This window comes from Saccopteryx leptura, chromosome 6 (assembly GCF_036850995.1).
Source record: "Saccopteryx leptura isolate mSacLep1 chromosome 6, mSacLep1_pri_phased_curated, whole genome shotgun sequence".
In the NCBI taxonomy this organism is placed as follows: domain Eukaryota; kingdom Metazoa; phylum Chordata; class Mammalia; order Chiroptera; family Emballonuridae; genus Saccopteryx; species Saccopteryx leptura.
Genome location: NC_089508.1, coordinates 55,598,594 through 55,616,343, shown reverse-complemented (window position 1 = coordinate 55,616,343; position 17,750 = coordinate 55,598,594). Strand labels below are relative to the sequence as shown.

General features: G+C 39.8%; 1 protein-coding gene and 1 non-coding gene across 2 annotated transcripts in view; one reads left to right on the top strand and one right to left on the bottom strand.

The window, feature by feature from the left end:
* Nucleotides 1–17,750, top strand: part of USP3 (ubiquitin specific peptidase 3) — a 111,137-nt gene that overhangs the window by 80,036 nt on the left and 13,351 nt on the right. The window contains exons 9-11 of the mRNA XM_066344295.1: nucleotides 1,993–2,139; nucleotides 4,052–4,158; nucleotides 4,582–4,662. Of these exons, the coding sequence (XP_066200392.1) occupies nucleotides 1,993–2,139; nucleotides 4,052–4,158; nucleotides 4,582–4,662 (335 nt within the window). The remainder of the gene's footprint in view (nucleotides 1–1,992; nucleotides 2,140–4,051; nucleotides 4,159–4,581; nucleotides 4,663–17,750) is intronic.
* On the bottom strand, nucleotides 13,775–13,850 carry TRNAA-UGC (transfer RNA alanine (anticodon UGC)). The gene has a single exon. It is a non-coding gene; the product is annotated as a tRNA-Ala (tRNA).

Below are 17,750 nucleotides of genomic sequence, written 5' to 3'. Positions count from 1 at the left end.
TGGACATTTTGACTCAAGACCAAGCCAGAAGCTAGAAAAACTTGAGATTTAGAGAATAAAGAGACCCTTCTATGCTGGCAAAATGTAGGCAGAAGTCTTTTTTATCTACAGTTTTATGAAAGTATCTTACATTTCATTGCTTGACTTATTTTGTCTACATAAACCTCTATGACCTTCTAACTGTATCAGCTTTATTTTGTTAGTCTTCATTTCTGTTTACTTGTCATTGATCTTTATTAGTATAAGAATTCCATTTAATTTTCTATCTGAATATAGTATAAGAGGTAACCTAAGAATATGTCGTGATATATATTGAAATTTTAGGATAGAGAATACTTGTGTTTGAGTCAATGCATTTTTTAAAGTACTTATTTTCAAAATGTCTTGAATTAAGATTAAGGTGCAAGTATAGAATGTTAAATATCTTTTTAAACATTTTTTTCTTTTAGTCTGTTTTTAATTTTTATTTATTGACTTTTTAAAAATTTGTCTTTTAGAGAGAGAAGGAGAAAGAGAGAGAGGAACATTGAATTGTTCCTGTATGTGCCCTGACTGGGTATTGAACCCGTAACCTCTGTGTTTCAGGACAATGCTCTCACCAACTGAACTATCCAGTCAGGGCCTCAGCCACTGTTTAAAAATTAGTATCTTTCAATCTAAAAAAATAGTTTTAATTTTTAAATATCCTATAGTGGTGGTTTTAGACTTTATTTTATGGTTAGGTTAAGATGTGAAAATTTAACATTTGAGCATCTGCAGGGGTCCCCAAACTTTATACACAGGGGGCCAGTTCACTGTCCCTCAGACCGTTGGAGGGCCGCCACATACAGTGCTCCTCTCACTGACCACCAATGAAAGAGGTGCCCCTTCCGGAAGTGCGGTGGGGGGCTGGATAAATAGCCTCAGGGGGCTGCATGCAGCCCGTGGGCCGTAGTTTGGGAACGCCTGTTTTAGAGTGACCAGTGGCATAGTGGGAAGATTCAGAGTCCATCCAGGAGAGAGACATGGGTTATAGTCCCATTTCTGTTGGACTTTAGGCAAATCACATCCTCCTCAGTTTTCCTCATTTCTAAAGTGGGTTCAGTGAGATCACTATTAAGTCTGATTAGCTCCAATATTTCGTGTTTTCAAACAATTTTTTATTTTTTTACAGAGACAGAGTCAGAGAGAGGGATAGACAGGGACAGACAGACAGGAACAGAGAGATGAGAAGCATCAATCATTAGTTTTTTGTTGTACATTGCGACACCTTAGTTGTTCATTGATTGCTTTCTCATATGTGCCTTGACTGCGGGCCTTCAGCATACCAAGTGACCCCTTGCTTGAGCCAGCGACCTTGGGTCCAAGCTGGTGAACTTTTGCTCAAAGCAGATGAGCCTGCACTCAAGTTGGTGACCTTGGCGTCTTCAACCTGGGTCCTTGGCATCCCAGTCCGATGCTCTATCCACTGCGCCACCTCCTGGTCAGGCCAAACATTTTTTGTTTGTTTAGTGAGAGGGGGTGGGGTCAGTCAGGAAGGAAGAAAGATGAGAAGCATCACCTCATAGTTGCAGCTTGTTCATTGATTGCTTCCTCATAAGTGCCTTGACCAGTGGGCTCCAGCTGGGCCAGTGACCCCTTACTTAAGCCAGTGACCTTGGGTTTCAAGCCAGCGACCTTGGGATCATGTCTATGATCTTGTGCAACCTCACACTCAAGCTGGTGAGCCTGTGCTCAAGCCAGTGACTTCGAGGTTTTGAACCTGGGTCCTCAGTGTCTCAGGCTGATGCTCTATCCACTGTGCCACCACTGCTTGGTCAGGCATTAAACTTGTTTTTAAGTAGTAGATTTTTTTTCTTGTTGAGAAATCTTGTGTAAAACAGGGAGTGGTGATGAAAGGTCTGGGAGCGTCTCTGTGCTGTGAGCTACAGCCCTGCCCAGTGCTTTTCCCTCCTGCCTGTTTGACTGGCAGGTGGAGCCTCCCTAGTGACAGACGGTTTCTGTTTGTTTCAGGGGCTATCAGCAGCAGGATGCCCATGAATTCATGCGCTACCTTTTGGACCACCTGCATTTGGAACTCCAGGGCGGATTCAACGGTGTTTCCCGTGCAGCAATTCTGCAGGAGAATTCTACTCTGTCTGCAAGTAACAAATGTTGCATGTAAGGTTTAATTTCCTTTGGTGTTTTAGGGGAACCTCAGACATTTCTGTTGGTGTTATTGTTTGTTAGATTTATAATGAAAGGTGGAGAGTTTTTCTTAACCTTTGATGAAAATTTTGGTCACTTGAATTTGTGACCAAGTGGCCTGGCATATGCCTCCCACTTCTAGATCAGAGACATCTTGTATGTATTTATATCTTGGTGTAGTTCTGCTTGTTAATTTGGTGTAGATTATTTTAAAATTAAAAAATATATATTTGTATAATTTAGCACTTAGAAATTTTCCTCTAAATGTACTGAATAGTAGATTGAAGACTTAATTTCATATACTAAAATAATTATATTTGTTCACTAAAAACAAAGGCTTAAAATATTTTGAATGCGAGTTTACCTAAAATCTCATTTTGGACTTGAATTTTTCTAAAGTATATCTGTTCTTTATTGAATGGAATTTTTTCTTCTCAATATGAATAAAACAAACCTTTTGGATTGCCTTTCCAAATACTAATTCCCACAATATACATTGAGATTAGAATGTTTATTTTGCTTGAGGCATAAATGTTTTATGAGATTTCAGCCTGGATACTAATTAATTGTTCTGACTTTGTTCATAGTTTTGAAAAGTTTTATGTTGACCTATGCAGGATTTATAAGATGAATTCCTCAAAGAAAGAAAGAGTAGGTAATATATGGAGGTCGCTGTAGCCTGGCAGCCCATTGATCTGATTTAGTAAGATCAGGCCTTTTTAATGACTAAACAGTCTCAGCCACTCTGGCTGTATCGGAGAAGGGTAACCACTATGAATTGCCATACTAAAAATGTTTGGCCTTCCGGGTCCTGTAGCATTGATTCCAGTTAAAATCCAGTACAGAAAGGGAAGGACCTATGACTGGTAGAACTGTTCTTGCCCCTAGCACAAAAGTGAAAATACTATTAATTCTGTTTTGCATTTTGACTTGATTAGCATCCTTTCCTTAGAGGCAAAAATTATAAAGGAAGAACTACATTGAGTTTAAATGTTCTACTTTGTAATAAAGTAGTTTCTATTAAAATTAAAGGCAGCATTGTATGTAAATATCAGTATGAAAGGCTCAGATATAGTTTTTTTTTAGTTTCAGTTGTTATTTTTGGGTACACCCTTTGCTTATGACACTGATATTAAACCTAAAATCTGAAATGGCCATCATGTTCTACAGTTACCAATATATCTTCCCTTTTTATTTAATTTCTAAATAGAAGTCTTATATCTTATGAACAACTTAAGAAAAATAATAAAGCTGCAATATGTTTCTTTTGCCAGTAAAGGAAGCCAAAGGAAGCACACTTTTTTTACTTTATTTATTGATTTTAGAGCGAAAGAAAGAGAAACATCAATTTGTTGTTCTGTTTAATTGTGCATTCATTGGTTATTTTATTATTATTTTATTTTTTTATTAAGTGAGAGGTGTGGAGGCAGAGACAGACTCCCGCAGCACCCCAACTGGGATCCACTCAGCATCCACCTGGCATGCCCCCTACCAGGTGGTGCTCTGCCCATCTGGGGCCGCTGCTCTGTTGCTCCACAATCAAGCTATTGTTAGCGCCTGAGGCAGAGGCCATGAAGCCATCCTCAGCATCCACTCCTGCCCTGAGTGTAGGCAGTCACGTGATCCAATGGCTAAGAATGGTGAATGTCCAGTGTTGGTTACTTTTGGAGAAAGTAGTGTGTTGGAAAAGGGCTTCAGGGGGGAGACTAGTCAATCAATGACTTAAATTTTTTATTTAGTATATAGCTGTATAGTTTTTTAAGTTTTTGCATTATTTTGTAATTTAAATAAATATAAGTGATATACACTCCCCCCAAGTCACCTATAGGAACTTCTACACATTCCAGTTTTTTATTGTGATGTTTTCCTGTGTGATTTTCTTTAGAAATGGAGCATCTACAGTTGTCACAGCTATATTTGGAGGCATTCTCCAAAATGAGGTTAACTGCCTCATTTGTGGGACAGAATCTAGAAAGTTTGATCCATTCCTAGGTAAGAGATATTTGATATGTGGAGATACAATTTTGTATTAAAATAATTTTAACCTTTTGAGTAGTACGAACATTCATATATGTCCTCGTGCCTCCTGACCATCCAGAGTACAATTGATTTATTTTAAAAATGTGTAAGGCAACATTTAAAAAAGGCAAATGTATGTTCTTCTTGTTTCCATAAATTGGTTATCAGATAAATATGATTTTAAATTAATAAAACTGTAACTGGAACTAATTTCATTTTTTAAAAAACACTCATTCCTGGGGGTCAATGAGCATGAAAAAACTCATTACTCAAAGGGTTAATGCTTCCTTTGAAAATTAAGACAGTGGAAATAAATTGTTAAAATACATCAATTTTTAAATTACTTTTTGAGTGTGGTTATATGACTTTAACAACCATTTTTCTATTTCCTTTAAGACCTTTCATTAGATATTCCAAGTCAGTTCAGAAATAAGCGCTCTAAGAATCAAGAAAATGGACCAGTTTGTTCATTACGAGGTAAGATACTAAATTGTTTTAGAATTCCTTTTTTCCCTCTGAAATACCTGAATGGATTTATAAGCTCCACCTATATGTGCTGTGTTGTTAATTACTTTAATGAAATTTGTTTTATAACTTAATAAAAGTCAAGCCTGGATATCTCTTCCTGTCCAAAAAAATTCTGTTAATAAGAATGCCTGCCAGAGATACTGGGTCAAGGATAAAATATTTCTCACTTTTCTCTTTTAAAAGTAAAAGTTAATAACAAGCCTGACCTGTGGTGGCGCAGTGGATAAAGCGTCGATCTGGAAATGCTGAGGTCGCTGGTTCGAAACCCTGGGCTTGCCTGGTCAAGGCACATATGGGAGTTGATGCTTCCAGCTCCTCCCCCGTCTCTCGCTCCTCTCTCTCTCTGTCTCTCTCTCTCTCCTCTCTAAAATGAATAAATAAAAAAAATATTAAAAAAAAAGTTAATAACAAAACCTTTTCTGACCTAAACAATAAAATTTATTCTATGGATATACCACTAGTATCCTCTGGAAGAACACTCGGTGAAGTTTTATAAATTATGGTATTTTTTATTTTCTATCACAAATAGTTTGAGAAATCTATTGAAACCACCGTTGGTTAAGGCCCTACTTTTAACTACAAGACTATTAAAATTCACATTTACTTTGCAAGGTTTTGAACAATTTTTTTTCCTTGGTGAATATTAACTACTTTAGTCAAGGCAAAAGACCTATCCTTGACCAACCACTATAGTGACTAATTATCTTTATTAGTCATTAAAAGAAGAAACTTGGACAGAAAAAAAAGGACCTAGTAAGTGTTCTATCATTAAGAAACTGTACACTGAATGCAAATAACATAATTTCTGCCCTAAATTATATGTTCACTAAAAGTAAGTCTTTTCTTCAATTGTTTTAGGGAGAAGAGAGTATTATCATAATGATAGATAGATAGATAGATAAAATAAGATCTAGAGATAGCTTTTCTTTCTATTGGTCAAAAACTGTACTGTCTTGTACGGAACTATAGTCACATGTGGCCATTAAAATTTAAACTAAAATATTGAGTATAATTATTTAAAGTTATTTAATTATAATTATTTAAAGTTTTCAGTTGTTCACCTGAACTAGCCATATTTCAAATGTTCAATAATCATATGGCTAGTAGGTACTGTATTGGATAGGACAGATGCAGAACATTTTTACTATTGCAGAAAATTTTACTGGACAGCACTGCTCTAGAATCAAAATAGCCCAGTAAAAATATAACTGTTGGGGTAGGGTAGGCTTCTGTGTGTCACATGTGCACTGTGCGGCATTTGTCTTGTTAAAATAGCAGTGGAGGTCTTGCTGCTAGAACTGTTGCTCAGGTAGTTTCCGGAAATGTCTCACGGGATGACTGTCAAAGATACTGGAGTACTTTAAGAAACATGAGCAAACCATCTCTGCGTACTACAGATGCTGTGCAAGTGTTGTCTTTTTTTGAACAGGAGCACAGAAGAAGTTTAAGGAAGCCTTATCCACTCCTCTTCCCTCTAAAATGCGGCTGCAGTGTGTTTCTCCAAAACTGGTTTTGGCCTGTTTGAGGTTAAGAGAATATCACAATATACTTGATTATATTTATGGCATGTGCATTCAGGCAAACTTAATCATAAAACAAACAGTATTTGATCAGTTAGAGAAAATATCAGTGATAATTAAAGGAATCCGAAAGCCTAAAACTATATAATTTAAATTGACTTCATTTTGAAATTTCTTCAATAAGAACAGTAGCAATATTAACATTAATTTAAAAAAATACTGTTCCTTGATAAAGATATGTGAATATATATTTGAAAAAACATTTCCTAATCTTGAACAAAACCCAGTAAGTCCAGATGATCATTGGTTGGAAGCCCCAGAGACACTGGAGTGTTCAGGCTTCTTTCCCTCCTTCTCCGCTGTGTCCCCCCATCCCGAATTGGTCATATGCATGGTTCTTACTGCTCTCTGTAGCAGTTCACTTACTGCCTGTCCCAGAATGCTTGAATACCAACCTTTCTTTCTTGACCATCCAGGAGGGGAGTGTATGACATAACTTAGGTGGTTGACTGGCACTACAAACAAGAAATTTGGCAAGTGGAGATGATAAACCTGACACACATATTTGCAACATATGTGAAAAATTGTACTTGGTGTAGTATCTGAATAAGAAAAAATGTAAATAGTCAATTTAACATCTGAAAAATGTCTCACTTATATTAAAGAAAGTATATATTCTGACCAGGCGGTGGCGCAGTGGATAGAGCTTCGGACTGGGACGTGGAGGACCCAGGTTTGAGACCCTGAGGTCGCCAGCTTGAGCGCGGGCTCATCTGGTTTGAGCAAAAAAGCTCACCAGCTTGGACCCAAGGTCGCTGGCTCAAGCAAGGGGTTACTCGGTCTGCTAAAGGCCTGCGGTCAAGGCACATATGAGAGAGCAATCAATGAACAAATAAGGTGTCGCAACGAAAAACTGATGATTGATGCTTCTCATCTCTCTCTGTTCCTGTCTATCCCTCTCTCTGACCTCTGACTCTCTCTCTCTCTCTGTCCCTGTAAAAAAAAAAGTATATATATATATAGAGAGAGAGAGAGAGCAAAAGTGGTTAAAATGATGAAGATAGAACATATCTTAGTGAAAGTTTTGGATCATATCTGTTACTACTGTTTGTAGGCTAAAAATGGATATATATACATGTACATGCACACAAATACATATATATATAAGTGCATAATATGAAATAATATACACACCCACATGCACATATATTTTTATATAGATATATGTATTTATTTATGTTAGAACTCTCATATTGGGCACTCTCATATTGGTGTTAGGAGTGTAAATTGGTACAATTGTTTTTGGAGGGTAATGATCACCATTTTTTTTTTTTTAAATTTTTATTTATTCATTTCTAGAGAGGAGAGGGAGAGGGAGAGAGAGAGAGAGACAGAGAGGGAGAGAGAGGAGAGAGAGACAGAGAGAGAGAAGGGGGAGGAGCTGGAAGCATCTACTCCCATATGTGCCTTGACCAGGCAAGCCCGGGGTTTTGAACCGGCAACCTCAGCATTTCCAGGTAGACGCTTTATCCACTGCGCCACCACAGGTCAGGCCATGATCACCATTTTTAATAGGCATTTCCTTAAACATAGTAATTTCACTTGCAGATGTGGACAGTAACATATGTAAAAGGTATTCAGTGAAGCATTCTTTGTGCGAAAAATCATAAACAATTTATATGCCCAACAGTAGGGCATTAGTTCAATAAATTATGCTATGTAGCAATTATAAAGCTAAAGTTGATGAATAGCCAGGCCACAGAAAGATAAACTATTGTAGTGTAAAAGACTGTCAGTGGAAGTATGTATATAGAATTAATCCATTTGTATAAAATAAAAATATTCACATGTGCGTTAAAAATATTAAGCATCATATACCAGCTATTCACAGTGATTATCTTAAGGGAGTAGGATTCAGGAAGAAATAGAATTGACTTATTTTTTCATGCTCTTTTATATTGTTTGAATTTTTTAACCTATTGTGTCACCTTTATAATTAGGTATTTGTTTTGGAGGATTAAAAAATGTGGATTAATTCATGTATAATTCCTAATTACTGCTTTGCTAAATTAAACTTACATAATATATAAAGGTGATCTAATAACTTCAACAAACCAGTTTTAAGTTCCTGCTCTCCATAGGGATACTATTTAACAGCTAATATAAGGTTAGAAGACTGACACTTGTGAAATGTATGCCCTGAAACCTTTGAGAATCGTAGGAGTTTCAAAAACCACTGTGACATATATTTTTTTTCCTCATGAAATACAAACGAAAAATTGAAGCAGCTTCCTGAGCTCCTTAATTAGAGACGTGAAGGTCAGTAGAGAACAACCAAGCTTTGCTGAGATGTGAATGCCGGGTACCTCCTAGAGATTATTCACTGGCCATGAGATTCCTTCACTCCCATGTATGAGCTTAGAGGTGAAACTCATATTCATGCTGCTGCAAAAATACTAAACTGTAGTACACCTCAGGTTCTGACCTTTCAGGTGTTTAAATGGCAGTTGTCAAACCTGTGAATGTCAAGGTTATGCTGTATCTAGGCAATCTTCCTCTTTAAGAAGTATGTGTGCAGACGTGTTTCAGTGATGGTTTTCCTTATCACAAAGAAGGAAAATTCTTTGTATGTTCATTGTAGAATTTGGGAAAAATTCAAAGGAGTGCAAAGAGGAAAATAAACACCCCTTTCTTATTAAGCCTGCTGTCCAGAAATGCCATGGCTAAGGATATAAAGTATTTTATAAAAGGGTAGTAGTTGGAACATATTAGGGGAAAAATTTTTTTAAACCCATAGAAAGCATCACAAATGGGCAGTAGGTTTTCAGGACAGCTTAAGAAGCTTTTTACAAACCCCAAAGGAGATGACTGTGGTGGTTCTCAGCTAATTCAGCTGGGGCGTCCATGTGGCTTCTTGATGAGAACTCCGTGGAGGTGCTGTGGGCACATCTGCTGTGCCGCAGCTGGGACAGCGAGGCCGCTTCACTGTGGGGGTGGGGTGGGAGAGTGGTGTGCACTTCTGGGCCTGTTGCAGCCACAGGGCGAGGTGTGAAAACAGAAAGGGGGCTCCTAGAAGCAGCTGGACCACCATTTTTTAAATTGAGTGTTCAAAACCAGGTTCACCTTGTATTGCTTGTTCACGAACTGTCTAATAGGCCTTTTATTCCACTTTGGTTTATCACATGGCCTCACATGAAAGGGAGGAAACTGCACTATCTTGTGTGTAAACCGGCTGCGGGACCACTTTGTGGTCACCCTGTAAGTGTTGGCCTCTCAGAATGGTAGGAAGAAAAATGCAAAGGAAGAAAATGTCAGAAAGCAGGAAGTGCTGGGAGAAGGTGAAGAGAACCTGCTTTGTGTTGGAGGAAGCTGAGGACTGGAAGGTTGCTGTTGCGGAGAGAGGGGGCTTCATCTGTGACAAGGAGCAGGGTGATGCAGGACCCGGCGCTTCCCCCATTTAGCTATTGTGAGTAATGCTGTTGTGATCATACATGTACAAATACCTGTTTGAGGCCCTGCTTCAGTTCTTTGGGGCATATACTTAGGAGACTTGCTAAGTCACATGTTAATTCTATGTTTAACTTTTTGAGGAATTTAGCACCAAACTGTTTTCCACAGTGGCTGTACCATTTTACAGTCTCACCAGCAATGTTTGAGGGTTCTAATTTCTCCATGTTCTAGATAACATGTTATTTTGCATTTTTTGTTTTTTAAAAATAATAGCCATAATAATGTGGTATCTCATTGTAGTTTTGATTTGCATTTCCTAATGATTTCCATTTTTTAATCAGGTGTTGTATTTTTTTAAGTTAAACTATCCAAATATTCTTGTTCATTAATACTCATAAACATAGCAGCTTCATTAGAAATCTCAATTTTCCTCTCTAGTTTAAATGTGGAATATTAGGAGAGCTTTTGCATGTCAAGGTACAGGAAGCAGAAATCACTGCTGCTGCTAGCAGGTGCTTTATATTTGTTGCTGTTGAGTTGTAGGAGTTCTATGTTGAGGCTATTCTTTATCAGAGAGATGATTGTAAATATTTTTCTTACATTCTGTGGTTTGGCATTTCCCTTTCTTATGTCCTTTGATACACAAAAGTTTAAAAATTTTAACATATTCCAGTTTGAATTTATCTTTTTCTTTTGTTGCCTGTGCTTTTGATATCCTGTTAGTCATTGCCAAATCGAATGTTGTGAAGCTTTTTCTGTATGATTCCTTCTAAGAATTTTATGTCTTATGTTAGGTCTTTGATCCATTTTGAGTTAGTTTTTATACTATATATGGTATTAGGTAAGGGCCCAATCTCACTTTTTTGCATGTACCGTTTTCCCAGCACCATTTGTTGAAAATACTGTTGTTTGCCTATTGAATGGTCATATTGTTCTTACGAAAGATCAGTTGACCATATATTTAAGTGTTTGTTTATGGGCTATTTCACTGATCTGTGTGCTGACTTCATGCCAGCACCAGACTGTTTTGATTACTGTAACTTTGTATAAGTTTTGAAATTAGAAAAGGATTAGTGAATCCTGCAACTTTGTCCTTTTTTTTCAGGATTGTTTTGGGTAGTCAAGATTCTTTGAGATTCCTATATGAATTTTAGAATGGGCTTTTATAAGTCTACAAAGAAAAATGCCATTGGATTTTGATAGAGATTGCATTGAATCTGTGTGGATCACTATGGGTAGTATACCATGTTAACCATAAATCTCCCAGTCTGTGATATGGGATGTCTTTCCATTTATTTATGACTTTATAAATTTCTTTCAGCAATTTTTAGTGTATAAGTCTTTGGTCTCCTTCATTAAATGTATTACTGAGAATTTTATTCTTTTTGATGTTTTTGTAAATGGAATTGTCTTAATTTCTTTTCTGGATTGTTCATTGTTAGTTTATAAAAACAGTGATTACTATGTGTTGATTTTATGCCCTGCAAGTGTGCCAGATTCATTAATTGTGCAAGGTTTTCTTTTTTTTAATCTTTAGGATTTTCTACAGATAAGCTCATGTCTTCTATGAAGAGATAATTTTACTTTCTTCTTTTCAATTTGGATGCCTTTTATGTCCTTTATCATGTTAAAGAAGTTACCTTCTTTTCCTAGTTTGCTCAGTGTTTACCTGCTGACTTTTAAATATGGCAAATTCTATTTTTCTCTCCTATAACTAATCCCCAGCCCAGCCTGCAACCCTGGCCCAAGCCACAACTTTGTACATGGTGCAATAAATTCTTGATGATGGCAGTCCATGATTTCAGTGTCAGAATTTACAAGCACCACTAAAGGAATCCAGAATACCAGCCAGTCTGTGGTGTGGTCAGTGCTCTTTATAGCTAGACATGTGGGACGTGGGAGGCCCCTGGGAAAGCATCACTGTAAGTTTGAGACGTGCTTCAGGAAACATCAAGTTGAAACAGTGTATACCCTTCTCTAGGAACCATCCTGGATGTAAAGCAGCAGGTTGGCAGCATTGCATTTATCAGCTCTGTTAGGCATAGCTGGAGAGAAAGGGTCACTGCTCACTGGAGGGTGGGAAAGCCTCCAAGAAAAAAGAGAGTGAGAATTGCACTGAGTTGAAAGGAGACAAGTGGGAAGTAGTACATCCTAGGTATTATGGTCAGGGAGCAAAGGAATATTCAACAATACATTGCAGAGAGGGTTCCTGTTCAAGATAGGGATGTAGGAACACCCTCAACTCACCTACTCGCATGGACACACTGAATCTAGAAGCTACGTATGGAACGATTTTCTTCTGGGAAAAAAAATCTAAATATTAGCTAAGCAACTCGTACACATTGGGCAAGTGAGAAGGAAAGTATATTGAAGCAGGTAGGAGTGGCTGAGACAGTCCCCTCCACCCCCTGGCATGGTGACCTGCAGTTGACAGGGACTTGAAACCCAGAGCTTCTCCCTGAGGAGTGAGGGGCTTGAACCTCATCTTGGGCAATGCAGCTTTTAAGATTTGCACTTGAGAGATGAGACTGCAGGAACAGAGAAATGACTTAAAGGCTTGTGCACAGATTCACTCAGCCTAGGGCCCAGCACAGATGCGGAAGATGGAAAAGCACCAAGACGCTGTGAGAGAGGCTTGTTTGCTAATCCTGGAGCTTTGGCTCAAGGGGCAGGCTTTAAGTTTGGCACACGTCTAGGGGCCTGCATAGGTGCTCTCAGGGATTGGAGCCCAGGGTACACCATCTTGCACTCTCCTCTCCTCTGCTACAGCTCACCAGTGTCTTCCAGAAAGGAGCTTGTATGCTCATGGAACCTCAATCTGTTCAGTTTCAGGGGACACCTCAAGATCACCATGCTCTGGTGGCCAGCAGGGCTTATGTCAGGGGTCAGGAACCTTTTTGGCTGAGAGAGCCATGAATGCCACATATTTTAAAGTGTAATTCCGTGAGAGCCATACAATATGTTTAACACTAAATACAAGTAAATGTGTGCATTTTTTTGTAAGACCAACACTTTTAAAGTATAATAAGTCTCTGAATTCTTTTTAATAACGTTGTTATGCTGTTGCTAACCAGTGATGAATAAAGTACTTCTTACCATTAATGTGACTTCTGGTGCTGCATGGTTTTGCTGATGGCTTTGAAGTCTGGTTGATACATGGTGAGGTTAAGCTTCATGCAGGCGTTGAGACTTCCATCCATTAAATGTGATCGTAGGTTGGTCTTAACATTCTTTAGATGTGAGAAAGACTGCTCACATGCATAGGTAGAGCCAAACATTGTCATTACAGCAATCCTCACATGCTGCAGTGTGTGGTATGTGACAGAAAGCTTGTTCCAAGTTTTGACAATCAGCTGGTCCACGGGTTGAAGTTTTTTCATTTCTCCCCACTTGTGTTTGCTCGCCAACTCTGCTAGCTGTAGTGCAAGTCTTTCCAAATCTTCGTTCAGTGACTTGAACATATTCCCCCACATGTCTGAGGCCTTTAGGTAAGCAGCTTGTAGCTCAAAATCTCTGACGGAGACACCGGGGATGTAACTCAGGTCGGCACTGTCTACTGCACATTCATGTGGATGGGTGATGAACTTAAAGAGACTAGTGCTCTCACGAAATTCTCCAAAGTGCGCTTTGAATGACTGCAGGAGATTAGATGTGAAGCCCGCTAGCTGCTGGAGATCAAGATGTTGAGCAGGGTCACTTGCTGTGCATGCATCTTTAAACTCTCCCAGTTTTTCAAAGTGTAGTAAACGACCTGTTTCAATGTCAGCGATGAAGAGTTCCAGCTTATTTTCTTTCTTTCTTTTTTTTTATTTTTTATTTTTCTGAAGCTGGAAACGGAGGCAGTCAGACTCCCTTATGCGCCTGACCGAGATCCACCCGGCACGCCCACCAGGGGGCGATGCTCTGCCCATCCAGGGCATCGCTCTGTTGCAACCAGAGCCACTCTAGCGCCTGGGGCAGAGGCCAAGGAGCCATTCCCAGCACCTGGGCCATCTTTGCTCCAATGGAGCTTCAGCTGCAGGAGGGGAAGAGAGAGACAGTGAGGAAGGAGAGGGGGAGGGGTGGAGAAGCAGATGGGCGCTTCTCCTGTGTGCCCTGGCCGGGAATCGAACCCGGGACTTCCGCACGCAAGGCCGACGCTCTACCACTGAGCCAACCGGCCAAGGCCCCAGCTTGTTTTCAAATGCAACACTGCTTGTTGAAGTTGGATAAGACTGTATTTCCAACACCTTGCATTTTCACATTGAGCTGGTTCAGATGTTCAGTCATGTCCACGAAACAGTAGAACTTCAGGAGCCACTCATTGTCAGCTAACTCAGGATGCTCAACGTTTTTCATTTCAAGAAAAGTCCAGATTTCGCTCAGACAAGCCACGAAATGGCTGAGCACCTTCCCTTTTGACAAGCAACGCACATTGCTGTGCAGAAGCAGACCAGGATAATTATTCCCAACTTCATCCAGCAGTGTTTTAAACTGGAGATCATTTAAAGCTTGGGCAACAATAAAGTTGACCACCTGAATGACCAGCGACATCACCTCATCAAGCTACTCGCCACACGTTTGAGCACAAAGCACCTCCTGATGTAGGATGCAGTGAAAACTTAGGATGGGTCTCTTTTCATGTTCACGAAGAAGCACTACGAATCCTCTGTTTTTCCCCACCATGCATGGAGCACCATCAGTAAACACCAAAATAAGTTTATCCATCGGTAGATTTTTTTCTTTAGCAAACTCAGTGAAAGACTTGAATAAATCCTCCCCTCTTGTTGTCTCTTTCATAGGCAAAACAGCAAGACTTTCCTCACGTAGTGTGTCGCTGACAGCATACCTTGTAATCACGCTGAACTGGGATAAATAGTTTATGTCTGTTGACTCATCCAAAGTGAGAGAAAAGAATGCTGCATTTATGTCCTTCACTTGTGTTGCCTCAATTTGATTTGCCATCTTGATGGTACGATCGTGAACAGTTCTTGCCGACAGAGGCGTGTCTTTTATTCGGTGGATTATCTTGTTTTTATCCAAAAAGTTCATTGGCAACATCAAGCATGAATGTTTTGGCATACTCCCCATCTGTGAATGGCTTTCTGTTTCTCACAATTGCTAAAGCACCAGCAAAGCTAGCCGAATTCCAGTCACCTTGTTGGGTCCAAACACGGAGTTGCTGCTGACTAGCTTGCACTCTGCACAGTAGCTCTTGACATGCTTTCTTCCTGCTGTCCCCCGCTGGTAATTTCAATGCAAATGTAGTATGGCGTGTGTCGAAGTGCCGCTTTGTATTTGACCGTTTCATCGATGCAATTTTATCATTGCATATTAGACACACTGCAGAACCTGCTCTCTCCACAAAGGCGAATTCCTCTGTCCAATCCTGCTGAAAAGTACGATACTCCTCATCTTTTTTTCTTTTAGCCATCTTCTTCGTCAAAAGGGTTTCTGCAATTAGCTAGCTGACTACTTGATTAAAAGGAAGGAAATTTACTTCCTGACCTCACAACTACCCGTGTATATTATGCATTATCCAATAAAAATTTGGTGTTGTCCCGGAGGACGGCTGTGATTGGCTCCAGCCACCCGCAACCATGAACATGAGCGGTAGGAAATGAATGGATTGTAATACATGGGAATGTTTTATATTTTTAATGTTATTATTATTTTTTTATTAAAGATGTGTCTGTGAGCCAGATGCAGCCATCAAGAGAGCCACATATGGCTCACGAGCCATAGGTTCCCTACCCCTGGCTTATGCTTACGGTCCCACAGGACTGTATATATTTGTATACTTTAAAACCTGCTGTCGGGGGGGTCTGGTTTCTAATCAGCGTGAATCTAGTGATTAATGGAGATCCTCCCTTTTGGGGCGCTGACAAGCCTTGGCACACCCTAAACTACTGGGAGTTATTAAAAGTAAAATGGGTTGCTTGGATAATCACAGTTGTTTTGAGAGACACTGAAGAGCTAGGGCAGGGTTGAAAGTTAAGGTTCATCTCCTACACAAAGCCAGTCCTTTAGGACTGGGAGAGGTACCTGTTTCATCTAATGCTTAGAAATCAACACAGAGTCAAGCAGAATGAAGAAACAGAGGACTATGTCCCAAATGAAAAAAACACCTCAGGAAAAAACCTTAACGAAATGAAAGTAAAGAGTTCAAAATAATGGTCAGAAAAACGTTCACCAATCGTGGAAGAATGGATGAACACAGTGAGAACTTCAACAAAGATAGGAAGTATAAGAAAATATCCAACAGAAGCATAGAGCTGAAGGGTTTAATAACAACTGAAAAATATGTTGGGGGCGGGGGGGGGGGGTTCAGCAGCAGACTAGACAGATCAGAAGAAAGGATCAGTAAACTTGGACGGGCACTGGATCCATCCACCCAGAGCTGCAGAAATAAGAAGGAAGGCCTGATGAAAATGGCAGGCCCATTCTCTGATGAAAAACAAGTGAAGATAGCTTAAGAATCTATAAAACATTATGCAGACTAACAGTCACATTACAGTAGTCTCAGAAGGAGAAGAGAGAAAGGGGCAGAAAACTTACTTGAAGAAACAATAGCTGAACATTTCCTTAACCTGAAAAAGGAAACAGACAGCTAGGTCCAGGAATCCCAGAGTTCCAAATAAGAGAAAGTCAAGGACACCCAAATTGAAACACATTGTAATTAAAATGTCAAAAGATAAAGACAAGGAGAGATTCTTTTTTTTTTTTTTTTTTAAGGAGAGATTCTTAAAAGCAAGAGGTGCTCTCCCTCCCAGGAGCATGCCCCTGCCTCTCCATTCCCTTCCCTTTCCCCTCCTCTCCCCTCTACCAGGTGTGTTTCTCCTAAGCTCTAAGTGTACCCACGAGACTTGCAACGGGGGGGGGGGGGGGGGCAAAGAGCAGGGGCAGCTCATCCCAGGCTAACCCCCTGAGCCTGTCTCCAAGCCCTCTTCTCTGACTTCCCAGTGTAGGTGCATTTTTCTCCCATAAGGTTTCTAGAGAGCCATGGGAGCCCTGCCTATTGCTTTTTCTATTATATATTCACTTTCCCCAGCTTTAATAAACTTACTCTAAAAAAAAATAAAGGCAAGAGTAAAACAATCTGTGTACAGGAGAGCCTTCATAGGACTATCAGAAAGTCCTGGAAGGAAAAACTTTGAATTAAGAATACACTACCTGACAAAGTTATGTATAATATAGAGTTAAAGGACAGTTTTGTGGGGGGGAGGTTTTGGTGTTTTTTTTTACAGAGACACAGTCAGAGAGAGGTATAGACAGGGGCAGACAGACAGGAAAGGAGAGATGAGAAGCATCAATCATTATTGATGCAGTTTTTCGTTGCACATTGCGACACCTTAGTTCATTGATTGCTTTCTCATATGTGCCTTGACTGCGGGCCTTCAGCAGCCCGAGTAACCCCTTGCTCGAGCCAGCGACCTTGGGCTCAAGCTGGTGAGCTTTTGCTCAAACCAGATGAGCCTGAGCTCAAGATGGCGACCTCGGGGTCTCAAACCTGGGTCCTTGGCATCCCAGTCCAATGCTCTATCCACTGCGCCACTGCCTGGTCAGGCTGAAGGACAGTTTTAAAAAAAAATTTTTTTATTTCATTGGAGTAACACTGGTGAAAATAATGATACAGGTTTCAGGTGCCCGTTTCTACAGAACATTTCTGTACACTGTATTGTGTGTTCACCCCCCACCCCAAGGCAAGTCTTCATCCATCACCATTTGTCCCCCTATACCCCCCACCTCCCTAGCAGTCCCCACACTGTTGTCCATGTTCGTGAGGGTTCTTTTCCTTTTTAGCTCAATCCCTGCATCCCCCTTTACCCAGCCCCTGACCCCAGACAGCTGTCAGCCTGCTCTCTATGTATGAGTCTGTCTCTGTTTTGCTTGTTAGTTCGTTTTGTTCAATAGAGTCCACATATGAGTGAAATCATATGGTACTTGTCTTTCTCTGATGGGCTTATTTTACTTAGCATAATTTTTTTTTCATTTAAAAATTATGGTATATTTATATTCTGTTTTACCTTTTTAGTTTCATGAGTACAACTCAGTGGTTAGATAAGTGATCATCCTGAAAGTCTTGTA